The sequence below is a fragment of the Anser cygnoides genome, chromosome 10 (assembly GCF_040182565.1).
Source record: "Anser cygnoides isolate HZ-2024a breed goose chromosome 10, Taihu_goose_T2T_genome, whole genome shotgun sequence".
Classification (NCBI taxonomy): domain Eukaryota; kingdom Metazoa; phylum Chordata; class Aves; order Anseriformes; family Anatidae; genus Anser; species Anser cygnoides.
Window position 1 is genome coordinate 14,705,671 of NC_089882.1, and position 25,502 is coordinate 14,731,172.

At 51.5% G+C, this 25,502-nt stretch overlaps 1 protein-coding gene across 4 annotated transcripts in view; it reads right to left on the reverse strand.

Annotated features, from left to right (window-relative positions):
- NCKIPSD (NCK interacting protein with SH3 domain) overlaps nt 1-25,125 on the reverse strand; it is a 48,620-nt gene extending 23,495 nt beyond the window's left edge. Inside the window, exons 1-5 of one of the 4 annotated variants that reach the window (XM_048072597.2) lie at nt 24,887-25,026; nt 11,494-11,677; nt 5,782-5,894; nt 4,830-5,031; nt 1,039-1,126 (exon numbers count right to left, since the gene is read on the reverse strand). In XM_048072597.2, coding sequence (XP_047928554.1) covers nt 1,039-1,126; nt 4,830-5,031; nt 5,782-5,894; nt 11,494-11,532 — 442 coding nt within the window. In that variant the 5' untranslated portion in view covers nt 11,533-11,677; nt 24,887-25,026. Of the gene's footprint in view, nt 1-1,038; nt 1,127-4,829; nt 5,032-5,781; nt 5,895-11,493; nt 11,678-11,738; nt 11,766-14,499; nt 14,548-24,886 lie in introns of those variants that run through there. The other 3 variants (XM_048072594.2, XM_048072604.2, XM_067002968.1) reach the window with 3 other exon arrangements.
- Between the last annotated feature and the right edge of the window lie 377 nt (nt 25,126-25,502).

Sequence of the window (25,502 nt, forward strand, 5' to 3'; positions counted from 1 at the left end):
AGCTACGCAGAAAGGAAGGACCCCTCCCTCCCACTGTGGGGGGTCAGCGTCCCTTTCTTCCTCCTCCCCTCCTTCACAGAGGAGGGCACACAAATTATAGCCCCCACTGTTTCATTAATCAAGATAATGAGTTCAAGGGAACTGACCTTTGCCATGTCCCACTACCACGGTGAAAATGGCTCAATACCATTACGGAAGCTGGTGCCAGCCTCAAGTTTCCATCAACTACCTACAATTCAACGCATCTGCCCTGCTTCTCACCAGGGGAGCAAGCTTGAAATGAGCTGTGTCACTAACTGCGTGTCTATCACAGCACAGGAGAGCCCTTGGGCAAGCTGACAGCATCTCAGCAAAAGGACTGCTCCCTCCCTCTGCCAGCCCCGCCGTGCTGAAGGCGGAGAAGCTCCTGTGCTGGCCCCGACGCCTGGCTCTGCTCAGAAGTGCTCACAAGTAGTGGTCCCCCTGCCTGCTGGCAGCACGTACATGCCCTTGGCATTACCACTGCTTCTTACAGAGACCAGCCGCTGATTTCATGAAAATCTCATCTGACCACTGTACAAAGAAAGCACCCGACGGGCAGGCAGCCAAAAGCAGACCTGAGCCTGTCCCAAAAGCACTACCTGTGAGCTCCCCCTGGTGAACCACTGCACTTAGCACAGCCTGGAAAAGTCCCAATGCGGTGTCGGGAGAGAAATGGCCACCAGGCTCCTGTACCCCGAGGCAGTGCTCTAGCTGGGTGAGCAGGCAGAAAGGCTGGTCTGATTCCCAGGGGGACACCGTACCCAGCATCTTTCTGCAGCCAGCAGGAGAAAGCACCGTGCCAGGCTGCCAGGGCCCCCCACAGACCAGAGGACACACAAAGGAGCACTGGCCACCAGCCCGACGTCACTGGGCCTGAAACCTGCAGGAATTTAAGACCTAGCGGTCTTGCTGGCACCGAAGGGATGTCTTTCTAAGCAGAAAGCAAAAGCAGCTGGTCACTGTGACTGCTGTGCTGCCTGTTTCTTGCCCACGATCCCCAAAGCAGGCTGTCCTTACTTTTCGCGGGCGCAGCAATCTGGGCGTTCTTGCGTTTCTCTGGAGGTGGGGGCGTGATAGGAGCAGCGCGTCGAGGCTGTGGTGGGATCTGTAAGGGAAGATTTCAGAGCAATCAAAGGAGGTAGACAATAAAGACATTCTCTGTTATGAAACCTTCTTTCTTGTGTGCGTGTGTAAATTTGTCCTTACATCTCTCTCATCATTCCGGGAAGTTTTCTCGGGAGGACAGATATTAATAGGCGGCTTCCTAGAAGAACAAAGCAGGACTCAAACCTGCTTCATCCCCTCCCCGCGACGGGAAAAGCAGCCCTTGTTTAATTGCTGTGTTCAGCAGCACACAGCACACGCCGTGTAGACCTGTCAAGCATTTACTCCTCCTTTCTTCCAAATGCAATCCCACACACTCACCGTGACTTTACATTACTCTCAATAGCTCCACAGAGGCTGCAAACAGAGCGCGTATTTAGACACTCTTCGGGAGAGATCCATTACATCAGCTACAAATACCCTTGCAGAAAGACAAAGCCAAGGACTGGAGATGTGTAAATGCCTTTTCCATGCTTTCATTGCTATTCCTGCTCATGCAGGAGGGAGAAAATAGGGCTGGAACCTCTGTGCAATCCTACACTACCTACAACAAAACCCGCTGGGAGAGGCTTTTGCTGGGGAGCTGCACTAACTCTGCTGTCCCTGCTGCACGTCTCCTCTGCTAGGAATGCTGAGGGAGGAACATGCAAGTTCCTGTGCTCTGATTCAGATACCGTGGTCCCCTACAGCTCTCTCACTCAGAATCTCCCCGGTGAGCTGCACCCTCAGGTTTAACCCCTGCTCAGCAGGAAGCTGAACACAACGGCCAAACTAAGCAGAAGCACGTTGCATCAGTACTCCGATGCCCTGGGTCAGGAGATGCGCATCTGGGTCTCTCGGGACTTCTGTTTCAGAGGCTGGCTGCCTGAAACGTGCCTCTGCTTTTATGAGATATTGCGCTTGCTGCCTGCAACAAAACCATTCAGCTCCGAATGGGAAGGGACAGGAGGTGATGGGTGAACATCTCTGACAGCCCAGGCTGGCACCAGCTGGAATCTGCCAGTGGCATTCAGGCCATCACACAGTGATGATTTTCTAGGTTTCTTTAGCCCTGGAAGAGAAGCCTTTCTGTGAACCAGACAGAGGAACCTTTAGAAAGGGGCTTCGTGATCCCCTTCTCCCACCTAACACCTAACGTATCCAACCTTTTACTACATCACGTAGCAAGGCACTTCTTTACAAGTGCCTTTAGCCAGTAGATGACAATGAGATACTGCTGCAAACTCCCAGGCTGAGCTCTGCTGTTATTGTCAATCCATCTCACACTGTTATCTGGGCAAAATGCTACATGATACTTGCACGCAGAACCAGATGGAATCCAGCAAGCAGGTACTTGTCCTTTTTTAAAGCGATCCAAAAAGAGACCGCACAGCTGAGAGCGCCAAAACTGATCAGGAGGGGCTCTGCAACGTGCAGCTGGGAGGCTGGTCCAAAATCTGGAAAGCTCAGCTGTGCTAAAAGCAGACCCCTCTCCGCAGACGGGCAGAGCTGACAGCACGAGTCGGAGCTGCTTGGCACAGCACAGCCACAATTACAGAAGCAGCAGGATTTAGCAGGCAGGCGGGCGTAGAGTTTAGAGCAGCAGCGTGACATTATTTGGAGACTGCTAGGGCTGGGTCATTCTGGAGTATTTCCACGGCTTCAGTCCCTTCCAAATTTACCATGCAAGTTTAACACAACTATTACGGATTAGTGTGTAAATTAATAGATGCACGGCTGCTGTTAGCTCAGAGCCCTACATAGCCTCACGCAGGCAGCCCTCCAGCCCCGTTCAGACAGCCCCATGCCGCAGCCCGAGCGGCTGCAATGGGAATGCAAAGCATCAAGTGAATTTCGCAGCATTAATGCCTGCCCAAGCTGCGAGCCGCGGCACGGCCAGGCGTCGGGGGGTGACAGATGGCTGTCCGCTCCCTTGTCCCTGCGCTCCAGCCACCGAGTGGGTTCAAGCAGAGGATGTACAACACCAAAATCGTCAAGGGAAGGGGAAGAAAGGGCAGAGAACACCCTCTGTCCAGCTGCCGTGGGGAAGGCGGCCATACAGGAGTCCTTGCAGCTCTGACGTCTCCTGTACAGAGGCAAGAACAGAGGATGGAGCTTGCCAAGGGACCAGAGAAAATATTCCAAGAGCCCAACCTCCTCCTTTGGCAGCTGGTGTAGAACTGCCCCTGATTCCTGCCCCATGCTAACTACAGAGGAGAGACTCAGCATGGGTGCCATCACCAAGGACTTTATCCAGTTCAGCTCCCAGGGAGCAAAGCTACCAACAGGAAATTTGCACTTCAAATTCTGCTCAAGCTTTTATATGCAAACATAAAATGCCCCTGAAAATCCAAAGCAAAGAAAAGCACATCCCGAGACTTCTGCTTTTCTGGAGTTACTGATAAAAATGCAGATTTCAGTAGGTCTCTTAGGCAGCTGCATAACCAGATACAGTGGAAGAAAGCTATGATGCTTCCTCCATTTTCGTATTTTCAAAGCATACAGGAAATTCCTCTACTGAGCAGTTATAAGATCAACGAGCCCTTTCAGCACAGGGCAAAGCTAGGATCCCTTCGACTGCATCCTCAGTGTCACCCAGACAGAAACAGCTCTGTTAGCCAAGGAGTCCTTTTTGGCAAGCAACCAAACCACATGCCAGATAAAGAAGGAAAATCAGCACGGTGAATGGGCCTTAAGGTGCTCCATTTTCTTAGCTTATAACGTAGAGGCTTGAGAACGGAGCTGGTTTGGCTGCCCAGAAAAGAAAACTAAGAAGAAAAATGGGGTTTGTAGGGATCACTGCATTCTGCATGAGCCAGAGCTACCTTTCATCTCTGTAAACTTGCAATTCTTTGTGTGTAAAAGAAGCCTCATCTGCTAGGAGTGACAGAATATCAGTACCTTATAAACACTGCCCATTTAAGATAACTGCGTGGAGATGAAGACAAACTATGGTGTACATGATCATCTATAGGAGAAAAAAAATCTTTGTGCTCATCCCCGCTTAGCCTTTAGCCCTAACATCCAGCTATACCCACACAGCATAATCTGCCCCATCATTCTTCCTGAACAACTGCTGCATCCGTCCTTGTCCTTGGCTACTTCTCTGAAGCCTCATTGATGCCACGCGGTAACCTTGGAACTGTATACCACTTAGATTAAAAATAAAAAATCCGCTCTAAATCATATTCCCTGCATTTTATCTTTAATGCAGCATGACAAGGAATATTCAGACAAAGGATCTTTTTTTTAAAAAAAAAAAAGTAGTAAACATTGGCAGCCACAGCAGATAAACACTTAAGAACCGAAGATGGTATTGTGCAGATTTAACAAGGGGGAAACAGAGCAGTGCTCAGTCCTCAGAGGGAGTTCTGCTTGCTTACATCAAAGCTGTTTTGCAAAGTATTCTCTGGGGAGCTTGCAACTCTTTTAGAAAGTCATCAGGAAACAGTCACGCAATCTAGACCAGCACTTGCACATCACCAAAAGATCTTGGATCTCGTCAAGGATCCCAAAAGCCATTACAAGTGTAAACGACAGAGGAACTGTTCCAGACTTCTTGGATAGAGCACAGGATCAATTTAGAGCACCCAGGGACACTGCAACAGCCCCAGGCAAGCAACACAACACCTGATATGCTTCAGCTACAAAGGCATTTTATTAAACAAGAAAAGCAATATCACACCACTGAAGGAGGAACCTAGAAGGTATCCAGCTGCTGTTACCTGATAGAGACCTTCATCCTCCTCCTCGAACTCTGTGTTCGGAAGACTGTGATGTCGTTCGTATCCCGTCCGGCACACCCCGTTGGGCTGCCGTGCCACATCCAGATGGTGATCGCTGGTGGACTGTGTCATAACCATCCCCTGTGGGGTGGGAGAGTGACTTTTGCGGGACACAGTCTCCTTCCGGTGATGGATCAGTTTTCTGAAATGGAATGACGACATCAGGAACAGCAAAGCTAAAGGATGGGAGCGACTATGCTGAAACATTTAAATGATATATTGCTTTGGGGTTATATTTACCAGAACGGGTTATATTACCCTGAGTACCGACTCCAGTTTCATTAACAACTAAGGAAGCACTTTTGGGGGAGGAAGGAAGAGGCTTTGCAAGAAGCCTATGATTTATTCATCACTTCACAGGAGAAAAATGCCTCTTCCTCAAGGGAGAGTCACATATTGCATTGCAAGCTTCAGAAATTGCCTGCACTTTAGAATCACTGTTCAACTGAGATTAAACCAGTGTGCCTCAGTGCAGAGTGCAAGGTGTCAGAGGAGGAAAAAAATAAAATTCTCCTCACAAGCAATTATTTGAGAACATTTTAAGGGCTCTGTGCCACATAGCCGACAACCTCTACAATTCCTCGCTGGTGGAGAGGAGAAAATGTAGCCAGAGAGATTTTGGATTGCTCTTCTAAGCCTATAGTGCAGCTAAACGTTCCCTCTTCTTTACAGGTACAGGGAGAGAGTGGCAAGACCAAAGCACTGCTGTACTGGACATGGTCGACAGGAGTAGCATCAGCTCAAACACTAGCCAGCTCCGAGCACATCAGCACTTTGCAGCAGAGTGACTCAGATCAGTGACATCCAACTTCTCCCCCAGGAACAGAAAAGACACCCATCACACGGCGAGCACCCTCCACCTGCACCTCACCCCGGCTCCTGTCCTACTTACTGAAGGACATCCCTCTGCTCCAGGTTGTACTTCCCTCCATTCTTCATGGCTGCGTTGTGCACAGCCTCGATGGCACGGTCGATAGACTGGAGAACCACATCTTGCTCCAGCACCTGAGAAACACAACGTCCTGCACGTTACTGTACTGCCTCAGCCGTGACTCTTTTGGTGGGGTTGGGGGGAGCATCAGAGATTACCGCAGGAGAGACGGCAGTACACGAAACCCACGGCGCAGACACCGCATGAGCCGAAAGGCCAACATGCAGGTCCCTGAGCCTGAATCTATCTTGTGACAGGCTCACTTCTCCCTCCTCCCTCCAAAGGAAGCATACACGATTCTGTGCTTCAAACACGGTTTGCCCATTCCAGGCTTATGGTTGGAAAACAAAGTCCCTGTGTGGAGCTCCAGCAAGCACACCACAGCCCTGTTGTCTCCCTCACCCCTCCGGCACTCAAGTCCCACGATCACTGCAGGAAGACCAGGGCAGAGCTCCAGCAGCATGCAGCAGCCCCGGGTACTCGGCCTGCTACAGGGAGCCTTCGGGACCCCATTACTGCAAGCTCAACTCTCGCTGCTCTCACTGCCCTGGCTAGAGCAGATATGCAGCCATAAGTATTACAGGCCCAGCCACAAGCTGGTGGCCTTCAAAGCCACCTGGCTCTGGGTTGGCATCTTTGCTTGCTGTTTTTCTTGACGGTTGTTTTGCAACTTGCAGTGGCTTTTCCAAATCTCCACCCAAACTGTCATAGCAACATTTATTCCTCCTGCCAGCCAGCTTAGCACTCGTTGCTGCAGCCGAAATAAACACCAGCCTTGAAACAAGAAATACCAAAAGGCGTCATTCCCCTGGCTTATGGGGGAGGCTGGGAGAGAGCTGTGGTGAAGGGGCAAGGGAACAACAAGCAGGTTTCCATGCCTAGGATGTTCTTCAAGGCTTTAACAACAGTTGACACATCTTCAAAAGAAAAGACCTTTACAAGAAAGAAGCTGAAGGCAAAGGACGTGCTACCAAGCCTTTGCCACATGTGCAGGAGAGCTGCAGGCCTGCCACAGGCCGCCAGAGCCATCTCCTCACCGCCAGCTCCTCAACACCTCCAGCGCCATCTCCTCTCACGGCCTCAGCCCTTGCACGCAGGGGGTGAGCAGGGGCAGGGGGGGAGGTTGGGCTCCGGCACCTGCAGCAGCTGTTTGAACACCAACATCCCCTTCATCTTCGCTCGCTGTGCCCCCCTCCCTGCATCACAGCAGCCATTTATCCAGCCAAGGAGCGGCTGGAATCTCATCAAGGATGCACCTTAATTGGCCTTAGGGGGCTGCCGAGCAGCAGAAGGCAACCCCTCCCTGCAGGGGCCAAAAGTGCCTGCCTCCATAGCACTGGCATGCAGCTTCCTGATAAACACGCTATGTATTATTTATATCCTGATTAATTACTAAACCAAACGTGAATTAACAGCGACTGCAGACTGTGGAAAAAAATACAAACCAAACAAGGTGGGGATGAGAGGCCTTCTCTGGAATATTCAGCTTTGAAAGTGAAAAATTTAGGAGGAATTTTTTTTGGTTGTTTTCCTAGGAAAGAAAGATAAAGAACAAAGCAATGCAGGAAATCTTAAAATAAATTTAAAAAGCAGGTGTGTTAAAATAAATCTACAAAATCCATTAAGGTATCCAATCAAGGCCAAAAAAACACTGAGAATGCAACTTTGTGATAAAGCCTCCAAGCAGCCCCATCATGGTGAGAATTTCACCGCCTCTGACTGCAGCTCTAAGTAAGGAAATGGAGCACAGCTCATTCCAATGCATTCAAAGGGACGTTGGAAGGAAAGACACATTATTACATAGTTTTTGCTGACTTCCCCATCGTTTAAGCGAACCCTACTTCCCACCCTTGACTGAAAGGCCGCATAGATCAGCAAGGGCAGCACCCGGTGTACCCATAACACAGCTGCCCCTGGCACCACGGCCACAGAAACCCGCAGGCTGGTGCTGCTGCTCGCTCTGTGTGATGCCATTTGTTACGGAGACGGTGCTTCTTTTCTGATAAAGCACAGCATTTTCACACTGATGCAACAGTGCTGTGACAACTGGCTTTTTGCTGCTGTGCTCTTTCCTTTGTTTTCACCACCCAACCCTCTATTAACACAGCCCTGTCAAAAAGGGATTGAATAAAAAAGCAGCATTAACTTGCCACTTGCACTTTATGATGATCATGCTGCTCATAAAGTGCGTCCCTTTCCCTTGCTCGCTGGTCTGTTCAGCTGGCAGATCGGGGGTTTTTGGGATACGCAGCACTATGTTAATAAACTCAAAAAAATACAAATCAAGATCCTGCATAAATCAGCGATTAGAAGGAACAAGTCAGCCACTCGTTCCTGGAGGTTAACCAAAACAGCATCGCTTTGTCTGAACAGGATGGGAGGGAAAAAACAAGCCCACTGCAGTTAAAAGGAGCACAGACTGCATGGAGGTAAAAGCCAGGTCTGCCAACACCTCAGGCACCGCTTCCCCCTGCCGAGGGCTCGCAGGGTGACCAGCTCACGGGCACTCTCCTGCACTGGCTGGGGACCAGAGACCCCACACTGCCAGCTCCGGCAGAGACTCACCTGCCGGGCCCGGCACCTGCTCCCAAGGAAGCTCAGAGTTCGTTGGACACACACAGGCACAGATCCTGGTCACGCAGTGCATTCCTGCACCTCCTTGCACACTTGTGTGCCGTCCTGGAGACCTATGGCCTGCAGGACAGGGACACCAAGGACAGGGAGCAGAGCCACCAAGCTGATGCAAGGGAAACTCGCACCACTGTCCCCCCAGGGTCCTTCACTACAAACGTGCTCCCTGTCCCCTCCCACACTCGAGGATACACAGAGACGAAACCCTGCTCATCGCACGCTAAGCTCCGGCTCAGACGGGAGCAGATGAAAAGGGCACGGCTATATGGCATGCTGTCAGAGGAGACGCCGCACAAAGCCCAGGAATTCAGCCAGATTTATTGCAGTGTGCTGGTAATGGGGGCCAGAGAGCCCTGAGCAGCCGCTGCATCACGCTAGCTGTTAACTACACACCCTAACAAATCCCCTAAAAGGCACAGGGTTGACAAGGCAGCGGAGATCCTGTGGGGACAGTGTCTGAAGGGAAGGCCCACATGGGATGAAGGTGCATGGTGGCACCCGCAGGCTCTTGTTCAGCAGGGGTGGCATAGACATCTGTGTGATAGGAAGCAACAGGACTTTCTTCTGCTCAAAGTAAGTGAAAAGAGAGGAGTATTTGGGTGATGCATCGATACATCTGAAGAGCCATTCCTACAGCATCTCGTTCCGCAGAGGAGCGGCCATCACCCTGCTGTCAGGTACCCCTGGTACCATCAAATGTGCTGCAGCAGAGAAACCCTGGACTCTATGAACAGCCTGCCAAGGCCTGTCTGGATATACCATGGGGCTGAGGAAGAGCAATCACCAACTAGACTGGTTAATGGGATGCCTCGCACACAGCTCGAGTTGTGGTAGAGAATGAAGGGCACTTCCAGCACCCAACAGCTCCCCCCTGCAGGTGAGCTCCCCTCCAGGAAGGAGTTACATCTCAATTAGACCCAGGAATATCAGAGAGAAATCTGAATTTCTTCCTTCATAGCCCAGTGAAGGAGAATTACAGCAGCATCAATAAATCATTATTTCCTCTCTCCTTGCTAATAACATGAGCAAACAGAGGCTCTCCCCAGAGCCGCCAGCCAATTTCCTTCTGCCCCCATCCACAGGAGACTCCCCACGTGAGGAGGGGCAGGACCAGGCCCCAGCTCCTCACACCCCCCTCCCCGCTCCTCAGCCGGCAGGGGACGGATGCCTCTCCCAGAGCCACAGACATGCTTTCAAGAAGCATCTTTCCAGCACATTTTGCAGTACCTGAGCGTGGCCAACGCCGGGCACAGCCACGCTGAGGGGTGCGGATGCATGTGCATGAGCGAGGATGCGTTTGTCCCTGCAGCTCATGTTGCTTTCATCTTCCGCACGCTAGAAAACGCTGCCTCGGGAGAAGCCTCCCCAGAGAGAAGACATGCACAGGATGCCTCCTTCACAAGCCTCTGCCTTCCCCATGTGCAGAGGAATGGGCTGCGGAGAAAACTGAGTGTTTTCTGAACGGCTAAGACTGCCAGTGTCCTGACCAGGCAGGTAGCACCATCTCCTCCCCTGGTCTCCCAGGGGTACCCAAAACATCGTCCCCCTCCCTCCTTGTTTTGATTTCTTCCACGTGCGTGGCCCCGCTCAGCACCTGTGTTGTTTAAATGCAGTCACACAGAAGAACTTGCTCAGTAGTCTAGAATAATCATACCTTTCAGAAAAGCATTTTCTAGACAAACAGGTTGACAGCTGCATCAGCGCAGCAAACACAGGCTGAGCCACCCTGTGCGTGCAAGACTCCTACATTTTATGAAAGTGGCCCATTAACGTATGGCAGGCTTTTCTTTGCCTCTGCAGGAGGCTGATCCAAGGAAAACAGAATTTTTTCCCTTGCCTCCCCAGTTTTTCATGATCAAAGGCGCTTGCTCTTCAGCATGTGCAGGAATCGGTGCCCTCATTTCAGCAGCTGCCAGCAGCAGCTTTTGCCATAATAGCAGCGCCCAAGCAGGGCTGCTGATTTTTACCTTCATGTCATTGCTCCGGCTCTCATAACAAGACAGACAAAGTTTTGTCTCCAGTGACAGCTCAGTTTTCATGCAGCTGCACTGACACGGACTACTGCTGAAATTAGGATATTTATCCCGCTAGCGTACACAGGCACAGACTGGTTCTTTGTTGCTCAAATCAGAGACAAACACCACCTCTTAGGTCACATGCAGTTCGTCCCCAGTCACCGCCCGACTGTCTGCACACTGTAATCCTTCCAGATTTGCATGATCGCTGCAGCAATTTACAAAAAAATCAACCAGCCTTTGTTCTGCCAGGCCCGTGACAGAGATGTACCCAATACGAGTTCCCTCTTCTGAAACACACAGCTCATACAAAAAAAAAAAAACTCAGCTCATTTGTATCACTTTTGGAAATTCAGCTCTTTCCTCTTCCCCTTTTTAGAGCCCCAATCAGAATTTTTTAGTCCCAAGGCCGCTGGCTAAGAGATAGGCATTAACTTATTCTTGTCAGTGTGAATCTGCTGTGCCTTGCAGCACTTAAAAACGCATGATAAAAATGCAAGTGAAACAACGGGCAACTGTCCTGGTTACTGAGCAAATAATATGAGAAATGCTCCCAAATAACCTGCAGCATCTCCTCCTAGCTAGTGAGCAAACAAAGACATGGCTGAGCTCTTCTGACAAAGAGTCAGCCCAGAAACGGATCTTGAATTCCTGCTGATACGCCGTAGTGGGTTTTTAACAGATCAGTGTTTTCTGCTGTACGCTGACAGCTGCTGCTCAAGCGGACAGCATGCACAAATGAGAAATGAAGAGAAAGGAGAGCCAGGGAAAGGGCTTAAGTTGTGCAAATCATGCTAAAGCAGAAGCCAGAGTCCCTGGCAAGAGAGATATCCTAACTAGGGACAGCAGAGGCAGAAGTGGCTCTTGGAATACACAAAATCCCAAAGGCAGCAGAGGGACGCACAGCAACCAAGCTTCAACTGCTCTGCAGCCAGAGGCCGGTTTCTCCCTCGGCAGCAGGCAACTCTGCAGTCAGAGAGAAGGCGGCAGAGACACGCTGAGGGACAACGAAATGCATGCAACCCACCAATGCACACGTGTACTTCCGAAGGTGCCAACGCTTCATCCAGAGTCTCTCAAGCCATGCTCAGACCCTGCTTACTGGCCACGATGATCCCGTGCAGCTGATCAGCAGAATCAGCCCCTGCTTTCTTCCCTTTGCAATTCTGTGCCCTCCAGTAACCAGAACACGTCTCTTAAGCCAAAACACGCTAAGAGAATAAAAGCACAGAGACATAGGTTTTTAAAACAAAGCAGTCAACACATACTTACATATCTTGCCATTCCCTGATGCTTTAATTCTTATGGTTCTCAGTGCTTCGGGGGACTTCTCTGCCTCTGTCCCAGGCAAATAGCTGCCAGACTACAGAGCTCCCCCTCTTTAAGGTTTCGCTGTTTAATATCCTTTTGGCACACAATCGTCAAGAAGGGAAAATATCAGGCATGATCAAGTAACAATCACTGCATCTGTGCAAGGGAAACATGTTTCTACTTACATATGTGTGTATATATATATTTAATATATATTTTAGAGCTACCATCTGCTACTTACTGAAAAAGAAAGCTGCAGATAGTCTCTACACCGCAGAAAGTTCAGGATTACGAACGAGGATATATAAAGGTGGAAGGAAAGCTGCTGCAGTGAAGTGCAAGAAGCTATTCCAGGACTTTTGACATATTAGCAGTAAAAGAAGAAAAAAATACCACAACAGTTGTGCTAGTGTTTGCAGTTATCCTTAGTCTTCAGTTTGGTAACCCAAAAAAACCCACTGCAGATGCCCCTCATTTCTCAGGGAGATTCAGTACAGCTCCTAGGTTACATACATGCAGTTATTGCAAGTGGATTAAGAAGAATCTACATTAAGCATGATCACAAATGCAACTAATTTGTGACTTCCCAGAGCATTGGAGACATGCAGTGCAGACTACAAGTCTCAGGCCATATTTATTTTGAATAACAAAGACATGGATGTGAGTCAAAAACCTAGCTGCAGAAACACTTTGCAGCTGATTACATTTGCTAAGTGTTAGTTAGACATGGGGCAAAGATGGAGCCCAGAAGAAACAAGCCTGGGAAACCATGCAAGTTCCTGGCTCCTCATTCAAGAAGGAAGGTCCTGCTTTCTCAAAATTTATTTCTATAGAAGGGATTGTAGCAAAATGCTGGGAAGGTAACAGTAATACAAGAGGCAGGACCAGGAAATTCAAGTTTTTGCCATGGAGTAAATTTCCAGCACACAAGAATCGACTAAGCAAGGTTTTCAGGGGTCAAGCACAAAAATCTGCAAACAGGTTGTCAATGCCATTGATGCATAAAGCCATATGCGAGAGGAGAACATGTACGTGCGTGTAAACTGAAGGGGACTTTCCTACCGCATCCCCCAGCCTGACACAGATTCCAGAGCAGACAGCTACGTGAGACGGAGGCAATAACTTGTGATTCATCTCCGTTTCTGATTTATCAGCTTTTCTTCCAAAATCCTTCCTCTCCTGTGGAACGGCAGAGGGAGAAGGCAAACTGCAGCTATGCTGCTCTCCAGGCATAATTAATGCACTGCCAAAAGCCAAAACGGCAGGCAAAGTGCGAAGCTCCTCTTAGCAAAGGAGCAGGAAGAGGGGGCTGTGGCAGAAAGCCCAGCTGCCGTCGCAGCCCACGCTGGACCAGTGGGGAACATCGGACAGAGAAGTCGGAGGCACGGCGGCTGCCAGCAGTGCTGGCCAGGGATGAAGGGAACAGGGAGAGGAGAGCTGACAGCTCCAGATCTGAGGGAACACAGAACCCACAGATTCGGGCTCGAACAACTCAGGCCCGTCACGCAGAGAACAAGCGCAGTTTTCCGGTGCCTGCTGCACGAACAGCCACACGGACTTTATTACAGCCACTAATGAGGAAAAGGAGTTGCCATCCTCACAGGGCGAGTGCAGGAAAGTCCTCAGCTCATTTTAATCCCAGACAGATGCAAACTGCACAAAATCATAAACCAAACATCGGTCCCCAGGATCTTTTTATCAGCTCCTTCCCACAAAGCCGTCACCGCGGGATGGAAACCTGCCTCGCGTTACCAGCAGCAAACCTGAGAGAGGCCTCGCAAAGCTCTCCCCAAACAAAGATTATTCCGGTCGGAAGGATGAAAGGCAGCCTGCCTGCCGCAGGATCAGCTGGCAGTCTGGAGAGAAAAAAGTTTTCCAGCATCCCAGGCTCTGCATGCAGAGCAAAAGCTGCTTCTGCCATGACGGGATGTGGCTCCCTCTTCAAGCCCCAAAACTAAAAGAAGGTCAGCAGGGCAGAATCAGAAACCATATTATGTCACCCAGAAAACCCAGTGCTTTCCTCTGTAACAAGCACCTCTCGTCTTCAGGATATCTGCACGTCCTTTCGGAAATGCAGCTTATCACGGTAATGGGATCAGATACGACACCTATACTGTGAGATGAAACAGCCCCCAAAACACCATACGAAAATCCCTGAACATTTGGCACAAGGAGTGAAATTGCTCCATGCAACAGCAACCAGAAAGGCCAGGCCTGCACCGCCGCCATGCCCAGGGAGAGCAGCACCACCTTCCCAAGGAGCAAGGCTCCGTTCCAAGGTGGACGGATGGTAAATAGTCCTCTTACCATCATCCTTTCAGACAACCCGGAGCACATCAGGTGGACCGAGATCCTTGAGGACTTCTGCTAACGATATTTCAAGCCAGGGACCCAGGAGAGCAAGCACACTTATGAAGTTTTTCCAAAGTAGGTACCCCATAAAAACAACTCATTTCTATATAACGCTCCCTTGCTACAGATCTCACCAGCAATGTCTCTTCTGTCCACAGCCTCCCTGGCTCACAGGCACAGGTGTCTGAAGTATCAGTACCAGGAGACCAGGATACCCTACGACATGCAGCCACTCCCTCCCCAGCACCTTCTGGCTGCACACATCGGCTCCACCGGTGCCCCCAAACAAGCCTTTCGCCCCAGCACCTCCCTCTTTCGTGACGTTAACCTGGGTGCAAAATACTCCATAAGGGATTTAAACAAGAGCTACCTGACTCTTAAAAGGCACGTCCTGCTCCACCATCCTGTGAACAGACCGCACGTCATCCCAGGCTGCTGGTGGTGGTACGAGCAAACCATAAGGCCTCTGCAGACAGGGAGCAGACCGAGGACCTCCTCACACAGCCTGCACACAACCTGACAGCTGGGCTCGAGACAAGATTCAAATGCTCATTTGCTTTCAGGTGGGCCATTAGGAACACCTGAACGACGATGGGCATCGCCCTTTTCCCCCATCACCATAGACTGTGGCAACCAGATGTACTGGCACGCTCCGAGCTGCGCTACGCAGCAGGGGATGCTAGTCACACCACTGCCTTATTAGCGAGCTATACAGAAAAGCTACACGAAGTTAAGTGTGCTGGCTAATTATAACAAAGCCATTTAAAGACCATTGAGGGTGCAGGTGCAGGGCAGCGAGGGAAAAGGCATCGGAAGGGCTGAAATATGCCCCAGGCTGCATTGTCAAGAGGTGGATCATGCTAATTGGCCATACACAAAAATCCCAAGTATGCCAACATGCTTATTAGTTAAGAGGTGCTGCTGCAAGCACATTTATTCCTGGTAAAGGGGATGCTTCTGCTGAAGCAATCAGCACCGAGACGCTACCCAAATTCAGGGAGTTGACGCAACTGAGCTATCTTGGGACAATGATAAATCTAACGTGAACTCTTGCCCCAAAAGGAACAAAGACACCATCAAGATCCGTAGCTGCATCTTACAACTAGAACTGTTATGTGCACGACCAAAATGGCAGAGCATAAGCCAAAAAAAGCCAGAAATTTGTGAAATAAAGACTCTGCAGCCTTGTGAGTTGCTTTTTGACTGGCAGATGGTGGGAGTGGACAATGCACTATTTTTCTGTGCTGCAAAACTTAGACACAGTGACAGTTTCCACATTGACCTACAAAAGTATCTTGAGAATTGCAAGTTTAGCTATGTTTGTCAGTGGAATGAGGCTAACTTGCTGTTATCGTCAGATTCAGTTCAAGAACAAATCCGTGGGTTGTTTAGTGTTCTTCTCCCCCCTGTAGAGAAGATTAAAGGGTTCAACTAGATTTGCTGACATTTCACCCATAGTGAAATAGGAGGTGGGTCACGGAAGAAAAGCAATTCATTAGTGTCCCACACTATCTGCAGGAAAAAAATAGCCTCCTGCTCTAGCTGCAAGTTATAATCCCATCTCCTTTTGCAGCTTAGAATGGCACTGGCTCCCCAGAAAACATGAAGAAACTGGAACAGGAGGGAAATGTCCTCTTAGGACATTGTGCTAAAGGCAGCAGAACAGCCATAATCCTGTTTTCCTCACTTCCCAAGGCAGCGGATAAGAAAAACCTACATTTGTTGGACTGCTCACTTCTCAGGCACAAAACTTTCACCCCGACTCATTTGTCTTATTACAGTATTGATTTCTCACGTCCACCTTTTCACATGCCCCACTCACCCTTGTCAGCTTTCACTTCACTCAACAGCACGAGAGCAAATTAAAATGAACACGTTGCAGGAAGCCTTTCCAGCCCATCTCCAGCACAACAAATCCTGTGGGAAGGGAGATGGCCAGGACCTAGCTCAAGTCCAAGAGCCAGATGGTGGCCCCTCCATGGGGGGACCTGGAGAAGAACCCTCTGGTGCCCAAGACCCCAAGAAGTGGGTGGAAGCTGCCTGATAGCAAGCAAGAGGCAACAGGAGCTCTCATGTGCGCGCTTTGGGCAGCCCAAGCTGGCTGCCTCTCCCGTATTTCGCCCTCCAAACACCTACACGTTGAGCTGTTTGCTCTTCCTCACGCATTCATGATTTAGTGATGGGACTTGGTAGGTCAAGCTGGTGGTTAGCGATGGACTTGATGCTCTAGAAGATCTTTTCCAGCCTAGATGATTCTGCACACCCCACGGCCCAACTCTCAGACGGTCAGGTGTTCCTCCACATCTCCAGAGCTACGCAAGACCAAACGTTGTCAACAGTGGTTTTGTCAGGAGAATTTTTTGCTCAGCCATTAATAGCATAGTACATTTAAAAGCTTTTGAAGCGATCAGAGCTCAATGTCATCTTGAGACCTTAGGCCTCTGAGTGAGAGCTCAAGAGCACACCCGGTTCAGACGTGGTTCATGCAGGTCGAAGTCTCAGATGCCAGCCCGTAACACAGGAGAAGGCTTCTACGAGAGCCTGAGACCACAGACAAGATGATGCTTCCCTGGTTGCTGGAGGGGTTTCTTTCTATCCCTGATGTAAAGTTTTATTAAAAGGCCTGTGCAACATAATAACTAATTATTTCATTGCAGTTATCTCTTGTAATCAAGCTACTGAAGACAGATGCCCTAAATCAATTCCAAAAACAAGTTAAAGGGGATAAATTTTTTAGGCTCAGTCAATAAAGGTGATTCTAGGGCAGACAAAAACTTCATCACTTAGAACACAGCACTTCAAGGGACGTGATGTCAACTGGAAAAAGTCTTCAGCTACAAACACTTTGATTCTACAAGGCTCAGGGAAGTCCCTAAGCTTATGTGTTAAGTATGTAAAGAATTTTTATTCTTATTGTTCTTAGTTAAGGTATTGGGTTTGAATGCAGCTATTATTTTTACTTGTCAACAAACGTGGGCTTCCACTGACAGCAGCACTTGACACAAAGACTCCCGACAGCTCCTGCACAGGCGACCGGCTGCTGCCTGCCTCTCCCACATGCTCCTCGGGAGCAGGACCAAAAGGAAGGGACCGCGGTCCTGCCATTTATCCACCGGGCATACCGCACTTCCTCTCAGATGGTCAAATCGCATTAGTCCCTCTTTCCCCCGCAAACACGCATCCTTTCCTCAGGAGTGGAGGAGAAAAGGCTAACTTCGAGCAGCCTGGGAAGCCCCAGAACTCACCGAGTTCACCCAAAATGGAATTGTCACCACATTAGACCGAGAGGCTGTGGAGGTTTGTGTTTGTCTGCTTCGTGGGGAGCTTCAGTTTGATCTCTTCAGGCAGCCATCTGCTTTTTCTAGGAGCTGCCATTGCTCTAAGCACACCCATGGCAGCGCACAGACACTGCGCTGAACTCGACCGGCACCAAACCCCCGACTTTGAAAATCTGTCAGCAACAATTCTGATCTTCCACTTGCAAGAGGATGAAAATCGCCTGCTTGGCCTGCCAAGGCTTCCTTCCTACCTCCTCCTCTACCAGAGGTGGGAGGATGCAGCCCTGGGGCTTGGCTCAGCCTCCTGCCCATTGCTGGTGGGACGGACAGAGACCTTTCTCCAACAAAAGCACCACAGATCTCATCTGCAGGTGGCTCACTGAGCCAGGCAGCCCCAGGTCCTGAAGCAGCTTTGGAGAGCAAAGACAAGACCGTGACAGGCACTGAGGACTGTTCCTGTCCGCCCCATCTGAGCCCTTCCTCCTCGTAGGCAAGTCACTATTTTTGCAGGTCTTGCCAACATCTCCCCCTCACCCCTTTGGTTTTTTTACTAATATAATAAAAGCTTTGGAGCTGGGGCCTGCCCTCGGATTTCCATCCTGCAATGCACTACGCAACTTGTGCTGGGGGAAGAAAAATAAAGAGAAATAATAGCTATTACTTGGATCTAATCTGAATCTGGAACCAGTGATTTAGCAAGACATGACCCACAGCCTGGAATTATCTAGCACACTTAGTCCGACAGCTTCATTTTTTATTTTTTCTTTTAAATTAAACCTCTTGAGCAGCTGAACAAAGCGAAATATCAGTGTATGTTGGCATTTCCAGATGCCAGGCACAGAAGTCAGTGTCTCGGACTGCTTTCACGCTCACAAGCTCAAGCCCAGCAGCCTGAGCAGGACGCAGGGACAACATGGTGTAGATGGGACCCACGTTGCTGGAACAAAAGGCAACAGCCCAAGCTCGGGGAGTGGGTTTAATCCACTCGCAGCTGCGTGCCGCTGGCTCCATAGCTGCAGCAGACAGACAGGAGGACAGACGCAGCCTGCATGCGATCAAAGCCACCTAGCTGCCAAGCAGGAAGGCAGTGACAGCTCCTTATAAACAACTCGCACAGGCAAACAAATAACCAGGAAACACAAAGCCGGGAACTTTCCATCCCATTCTAAAAAGCCCACGCTGCCAAAGTTTTACTTCCCCTTCTTGTCTAAGCCTTATTCGAAAAAGAGAACAAGTATTTAGTATTTTGTTCCCTTGCAAGGAAAGCACACAGCTCTGCACAGCAGGGCCTGAACAGAGATGAAGCTGACACAAAGCTACTTCTCCTCTCTTGCTGCAGGTTAGCAGGTCTTGCGTTTGGGACAGCTCTGCTCCTCTGCTAGTGGCGAGGGAGCTTTGCCCAAACCAGCACTTCATGTCCCCACGGCACAAAAGCAATGGCAGGCTGCAGGGGAGCAGAGAGAAACACACGCGGTCGTGAATCACGTCCTCGGATCCACTTCGCTTATGACAAGTTCAAAGGGTTGCTGTTTTGTTTGTTTTTAAAGCAAAGGTTTCGCCGTGTGATAAAAATCAAGGCACATCAGGCCTGACAAGTAAAGGTCAAGCCTGACTTGTGAGCCAGCACACAGAGCTCCGTCAGAACCTGCGCCTTGTAAAATTTTGGTTATAGCACTGACCACATCGGATGGCAGCCTCTGTGTAGTCCAGTTTTCTTAGGGACTATCTAAGGCTACAGTCACACACAAAGGCTACCGTTTCCTCTCGCCTTATAACCCCTTCTGGAATTTTTTACCCTTTTTCCAGGGCCCAGACTGACAGTTCAAACGCTGAAGACATAACCTTGAATGGGAATGCCGAAGTTTAAATCCTTCATGAGGGAGTAAAGCTGGGATGCTCTTAAAAATTCTGTTTATTTTTATGCACATCTGAGCTATACAAGGAAGAAAAGGAGGAGGCTGTTCCTGTTCCAACAGAGCTCTCCTAGCAATGATCTTAACAGATTCAGCTGTTTTCCAGGTTTCAGCCGAGAGATGTAAATACCTATTTTGTACCTTGGGATTTGACCTTCCCCCCAGGAATTAATGTGCCCCAGACCCTGCAGGGAATCCTCCCAGGCCAGTCAGCAACCACGATACAACCTGCTGCTGCCAAAGCCTCTCCCAGCACACAGCCCGCACCCAGCACGGAGGTCACTCTTCTCTAGCGCGGAGCCCTTCACCCTCTTTACGCTGTTTTCCCATCATCACTAACACCAGCACATTTTCCTTCAAGATAAAGCAATACAAATCTCTTCTCCCTGCTCTTCGGAGCTCCTTCTCTCCCATGGGCTGATCGCAGAGTCCATCACCTTCGATTCGCATCCACTACATTTTGCATCGTGGCCTCTTGCCTCCCTCCTCACTTACAGGCCAGGGATCGAGATCTGGTAGAGAGCGCCACGTGCGTGGAGCCCCACAGCGAGCTGGTGGGGGATTTGAACAGAAACCAGATCCTGCGTCCCGTGTGTTAATCACAGACGCACCTCGCTCGATAAGTGTACACAATTCAGTCATTACTGAAGTCTTTTCCCTGCAAATGGGTGAGAGGGAGGGTGGTTGCATTTTCTGCCCACAAGGCTCAGCACCTTGCCTACCATTTTGAGCAGACGCTTCTTGTCTTTGTCCAAACCCAGCAGTCCTTCCCTTTGATAACAAATAACAAATCAGTCATTTTGCAGGTGTAAACAAGGGAAGAAAGTTTAACCTTCCTCTCCTGATCAAAGTACTAATACGCACTCATAAGCGCAGCCTGCCCCTACTGCTCAAATGGGGGAGTCCAGCTCTCGGGGCAGACTGCATCTGAAACCAAAATGCCTAATTATTTTTAGTCAAAGTACCCTAAGTAAGAACATATCTTCGTAGCAAAGCAAAAGCTGAAGATCATTAGCGCATTTCTACTTTAATCATTCTGAGCTGTGAAAGACTGCAGAACTTCTGGCTAAAATTTCGAGTCTTTAGCTACAGTAATTAGAAATGGTTATAATTCCCCTGACTGTGTAATTTAGTTTCAAGAATAAAACTTGATCTCGAAGCATTAGCAGCTCTGATATGATAGCATCTCTGTTATTTCCACAGCCCAGGGAAAAATGTCTCATTCTTTCAGTTTCTTACGTGTGTCAAGAAACACAGCCTCAGCTGCAAAGCACTGCCAGCTGCTTATTCTCCAAAATAAAACTTTATTTTTAGTTTAAGTGCTTATTCAGGATCTGAGCGCTCTGATTAAGCTCTCACGCCCATTAAAAGCTCTGTCAAATCCGAAACAGATGACAAATGGCAACTGAGGCTCCAGAGCAGTGCAGGAGGTGGTCTGTACGTTCAACAGCTTGCACTTGTGTCTTCTGCCCAGGAGCAAGGGCAGAAACCTGCCAGCAGCCAGAGCCGGATTTGGCGCAGATGAGGGAGAACAGCTCTACCACGTAGCTCCCTTACAGCTGAGCACAATTGCTAAAGCTCAAATTTCCAGTGGCTGGGGATTTGCCTCCTAACAAGCATCACGAACGGAGCATCTGAGCATTCGGTGAGCACTGCAGCACGTGCTGCTTCGCTGCTGAACCAACGCGTTTGCTACCTCGGCAGAAAAGCAGCCAGATTAGCCCACAGCGTGCGTCAACGCCACAAAATGAATCAGGAGTTTCCTGCGAGCAAATGGAGCTCACGTTTCACTCCTGGACAAAACCCTCGCTTCTCTCTGCAGCTCGGGGAGCGAAACCATTCCCGTGCCCACCAAACAAACCGGCAGTACCTGCGCTGTGCCTCTGTGCGTCTGCTTATGCTGCAGGGGGATTCTCAGTTGTTGCTAGGCTGCATGAAGCAGCCTCTTATTTTTATCACATGCCTGTTTGTTCTTGCAGAAGATACAGCAAATAGCAACCCGAGGCATCCTTCAAATGCTTGCTATACTCTTGGCTGTGTCCATTTTCTAACCAGATGGTCCAAAGCTTCTTGGCAACCAGCACGAGCACCTTCCCACCTAGACAACTCCCTTCTTGCTCTTCCAGAGCTACAACAGGAATGCGCAAGAGCTAAGAGAAGGCCTCAACCGACCAGAGATTCAACGTTTCCAACCGTTTTTCAGTTATTAGAAATGAACTTTAAGGAATTTTGAAAAGGCTATTAATAATTTCAGAGCTATTTCCTAACTGCTCAGCACAGCTGCGCAGCTGACTTGCCTCTGTCGGGCAGCGGGCAGCATGTGAAACCAGCCCCACAACTTGCCGCTTATTTTTGCGCCACCGTCATACACCAACAAAGCCCGGTGGTTTCCAGCTGCCACCCCCACCTCAGTGTGTAGTATCAACACTTCTCTTGATGGGGGAACACAGCCTGGGCTAGGACGGACCGAGGACAGGGCAAAACCAGTTGTGGTGTCTGGAGAAGATGAGGGCCGACACAGACTCTGCTCCCTATGCAGGTCCCATATCCAGGAGCAAACCACTGCAGCCTTCAGCCGAAACTGGAGTAATCCAGACTCCTGTTACGAAATTACATGGCCCACCATAATCATGGTAATGTATGTACTACTTAAGCCAGTCACAGGACCCTAACTTGCTAGGCTTGGCATTCCCCCCGTCCCGACACCAAATCACCCCCTGCTCCTAAGGAAGCTTCCTGAACTGAACCTTTTACTACTTCCTATGAAGCACCAGAAGGCCCATCTGCTGGAGTGACTTTCTGACCCCAGAGGAACCCTGAGCTCCATTTTAACCTCCACGTTTTTCCACCATCCACCACGTAAGCACCAGCCCATCGCTGCAGACACGGGACCAACCTCGTGCAGACGGGCAGCTCTCTGCAGAGCCAGAAGCCACGGCACTCGTGCCGACAGTTCCACTGCAGCAGCATTTGCCCGGCAGTAGATCCCCCAGACACCAGCGCTTGTCCCTCGCTCTGACGATTTTTCGAGGGGACCACGCTCGTGCTGCAGCCGGCCTGCTTGCGATCACCACCACGGGCCTGCGGAGCCAGGGCTCGGTCGCGCACGAGGCCGGCCTCTGGGCAAGCACCTCTCTGCTTTTAACTCGCATGCTACCCTCGTCCAGCAGCCCACGGCCTGATCCTCCCCTCCTGCTCCTTGGTGGCTCCAGTATTTATCCCTGGAGCCACACTCGACTTGAAATGACTCTTAATAACACAGCCAAAGGGGAACCACGGAAGAGTAAGATCAGCAGGAATACCGGCTGAAGTTGGGCCTTCCTAATTGACCACAATTAACTTCGCATCATCTGCAGCTCCACGCGCCCTGGCTGGGGCCCAGCTCGCTTCTTAGAGGCATTATGTGCTTCTGGAGAGTCTCTTTTTCTTTTCCCTACAACTCTCTGAATAGCAACACTGCTAGCCACAAGGATTTCAGTGCAAACTTCTGCAGCATTTGCGACAAGGAGACACCAGCCGAGAATAAGCTTTCAATAATAAATGGGAATTATTTTTTCCCCTCTAGAAAAGCCAAGGCGCGAGTTACCTGTATCTATGAAAGCTGAGCAAAAAACCCGAAAATTGAGAGGAGCCTGGAAGAAAGCTAATGCTCCTCATAGAGGATGGCACCAGCGAAAGCAGCCCAATCCTCTCCCACGAGCCTCACTTCGGCGGGCTGCTGCGAGGGGCTTTCGGGAGATTTGCTGCTGGCTGCGACTGCTGTGCAACCTTGTGCTTACCTGAAACCTGACTGCACTGCTAACGAGCCCCAGGCTTACTTTTACAATGGTGACTCCTGTTGGCCACTGCTCTCCCTGCTAAGCATGCTAACACTCATCGTTACCCCTGTTTTTCCTGTGATGTATGGGGCAGCGCTAATTGCCTCCCAAATCACCGTTGCTAACTGGTATCGGTGTCCTTTTTAAAGCGAGGCTGGGTGACAAATTGCTTATACTCCTATCCGGACACTCAGACAGACACAAGCAAGCTTTCAGGCAGAGGATGCTCACTCCCAAGCTGGGCCTGCTTGCTTGCCGTGAATAAAAGCGGGTTCTGATTTCAGAGCCGGCAGGATGCTACGGCGGGAAGCAGCCAGGCACGCTGGGCACGACTGCAGCTGCAGAGCAGCAAACGAGGTCCTGCTGCCTCACGCACCACCAGGCCAGTCCTAGCTCCGGAAACCTAACTGCCAAAAAAAGATGGGAGGATGCAGGGAAGGCTCTTCTGTTTCCTGCCACCAGATCCAAGGGCATTTGGGAAGTTGCATCTAAACAAGAGGAGAGCGCCCACAAAGTCACCAGCAATTCTACACCAGTGTCAGTGAAGTAACAGACTGTCAGGAGTCACCCACGGCATGTTGCAAGTGACCTCGGAGCACTTTGAGTGTTAACATTAAGCACATTAAAATGAATGCAAGTTCAGCAAAACACGCTTTTCCTGTAAGATTTTGCAACCAGAGGGAGCGTGGTGGAACAACACAGGGAGGCTGCTCCAAAAGGAGTTGCTGCAAGGGAGAAGCCTCCTGCACCCACGGCCGAGCAGGCGTCACGCCACACAAGCAAACGCAGCGGGGGCTGCAGAGCGGCAACGCCACCGCGGGGGTTTACAACCCGGCGTTTAGCGGGGCCTTTGCCCTGCAACTAAACAGCCCCCGTAAGGAGCTTAAGGGCTTATTTATCCAGGGATGGCCCCTCCTGGCCGCCCGATCTGCTGTGCGGCAGAGGCAAGGGATCGGCTGGCTTTTTGCAGGGAGAGCTCCTGGTTCTGCACGGGGCTGGGGCAGCGCCCCAGGGACCAGCAGCACCAGCAGCACCAGCACCACCAGCAGCGCCAGGACCAGCAGCACCCGCAGCACCATCCCGCCGGGATGCCGGGGCTTGGCCCCGCGGCCAGGCCCACGCAGGGCTGCGCGCAGCTGCCCCGCACTAACGCGGCCCCGCCACGCCGCGGGCCGGCACCGGAGCCGCTCGGTGAGGCCGGGAGCGGCGCTGGCCCCGCGGAGCTCCACCGAGGGACGGCGGGGCTGGACCCCCGGGGACCCGGCCTCGGCGCGGGGAGGTCCCCACGGTGGCTCCCGGTGCCGGTGGCTCCCGGTGCCGCTCCCCGTGCCGGTCCCGGTCCCACCCCCGGTCCCACTCCCGGTGCCGGTTCCAGTCCCGGTGCCGATCCCCTTGCCGGTGCCGGTCCCGGTGGGTCCCGGTCCTACCCCCGGTCCCACTCCCGGTGCCGGTGGCTCCCTGTCCCGCTCCCGGTCCTATTCCCGGTGCCGATCCCCGTGCCGGTCCCAATGGGTCCCGGCCCTACCCCCGGTCCCAGTCCCAGTGGCTCCCGGTGCCGTTCCCGGTGCCGCTCCCGGTGCCGTTCCCGTTGCCGCTCCCGTTGCCGCTCCCGGTGCCGGTGGCTCCCTGTCCCGCTCCCGGTCCTATTCCCGGTGCCGCTCCCAGTGCCGGTCCCGGTGGGTCCCGGTCCTACCCCCGGTCCCACTCCCACTCCCACTCCCGGTCCCGGTGCCGGTGCCGCTGCCCACCTGCAGCCGCTGGAGGTAGGAGGCCGGCGCGTACCCCGTCTCCCCGGAGCCCGCCCGCGTGACGAGCCACCAGTGCTGGTTGCTGCGCTCCAGCAGCAGGAACGTCTCCCCGGCGGCGAAGGGCAGCGAGTTGGGCTCGGCCGAGCGGAAGCTGTACAGGGCCCGGTACATGGCGGCACCGCCGCGCTCCCACCCCGCGCCGCCCGCCCGCCGCGCGCCAACCCTCGCCGCACGCCCCGCCCCCCGCGCGTCACCGCGCGGCCACGCCCCCGCTTGGCCACGCCCACCGACGCCGCCGTGGCCACGCCCCCTTCTCGTGGCCACGCCCCCCGCGCCCAGGTGTGCTGCAGCGCCCCCTGGCGGCACGGAGGGCACGGGGCGGGGAGGGGAGTGCATGGGGAGAGGGGTGGGGGGGATTTGGGGGTACGGGGGTGGGGATTTGGGGGTACGGGGGTGGGGATTTGGGGTACGGGGGTGGGGATTTGGGGGTACGGGGGTGGGGGGATTTGGGGTACGGGGGTGGGGATTTGGGGGTACGGGGGTGGGGATTTGGGGTACGGGGGTGGGGATTTGGGGGTACGGGGGTGGGGGGATTTGGGGTACGGGGGTGGGGATT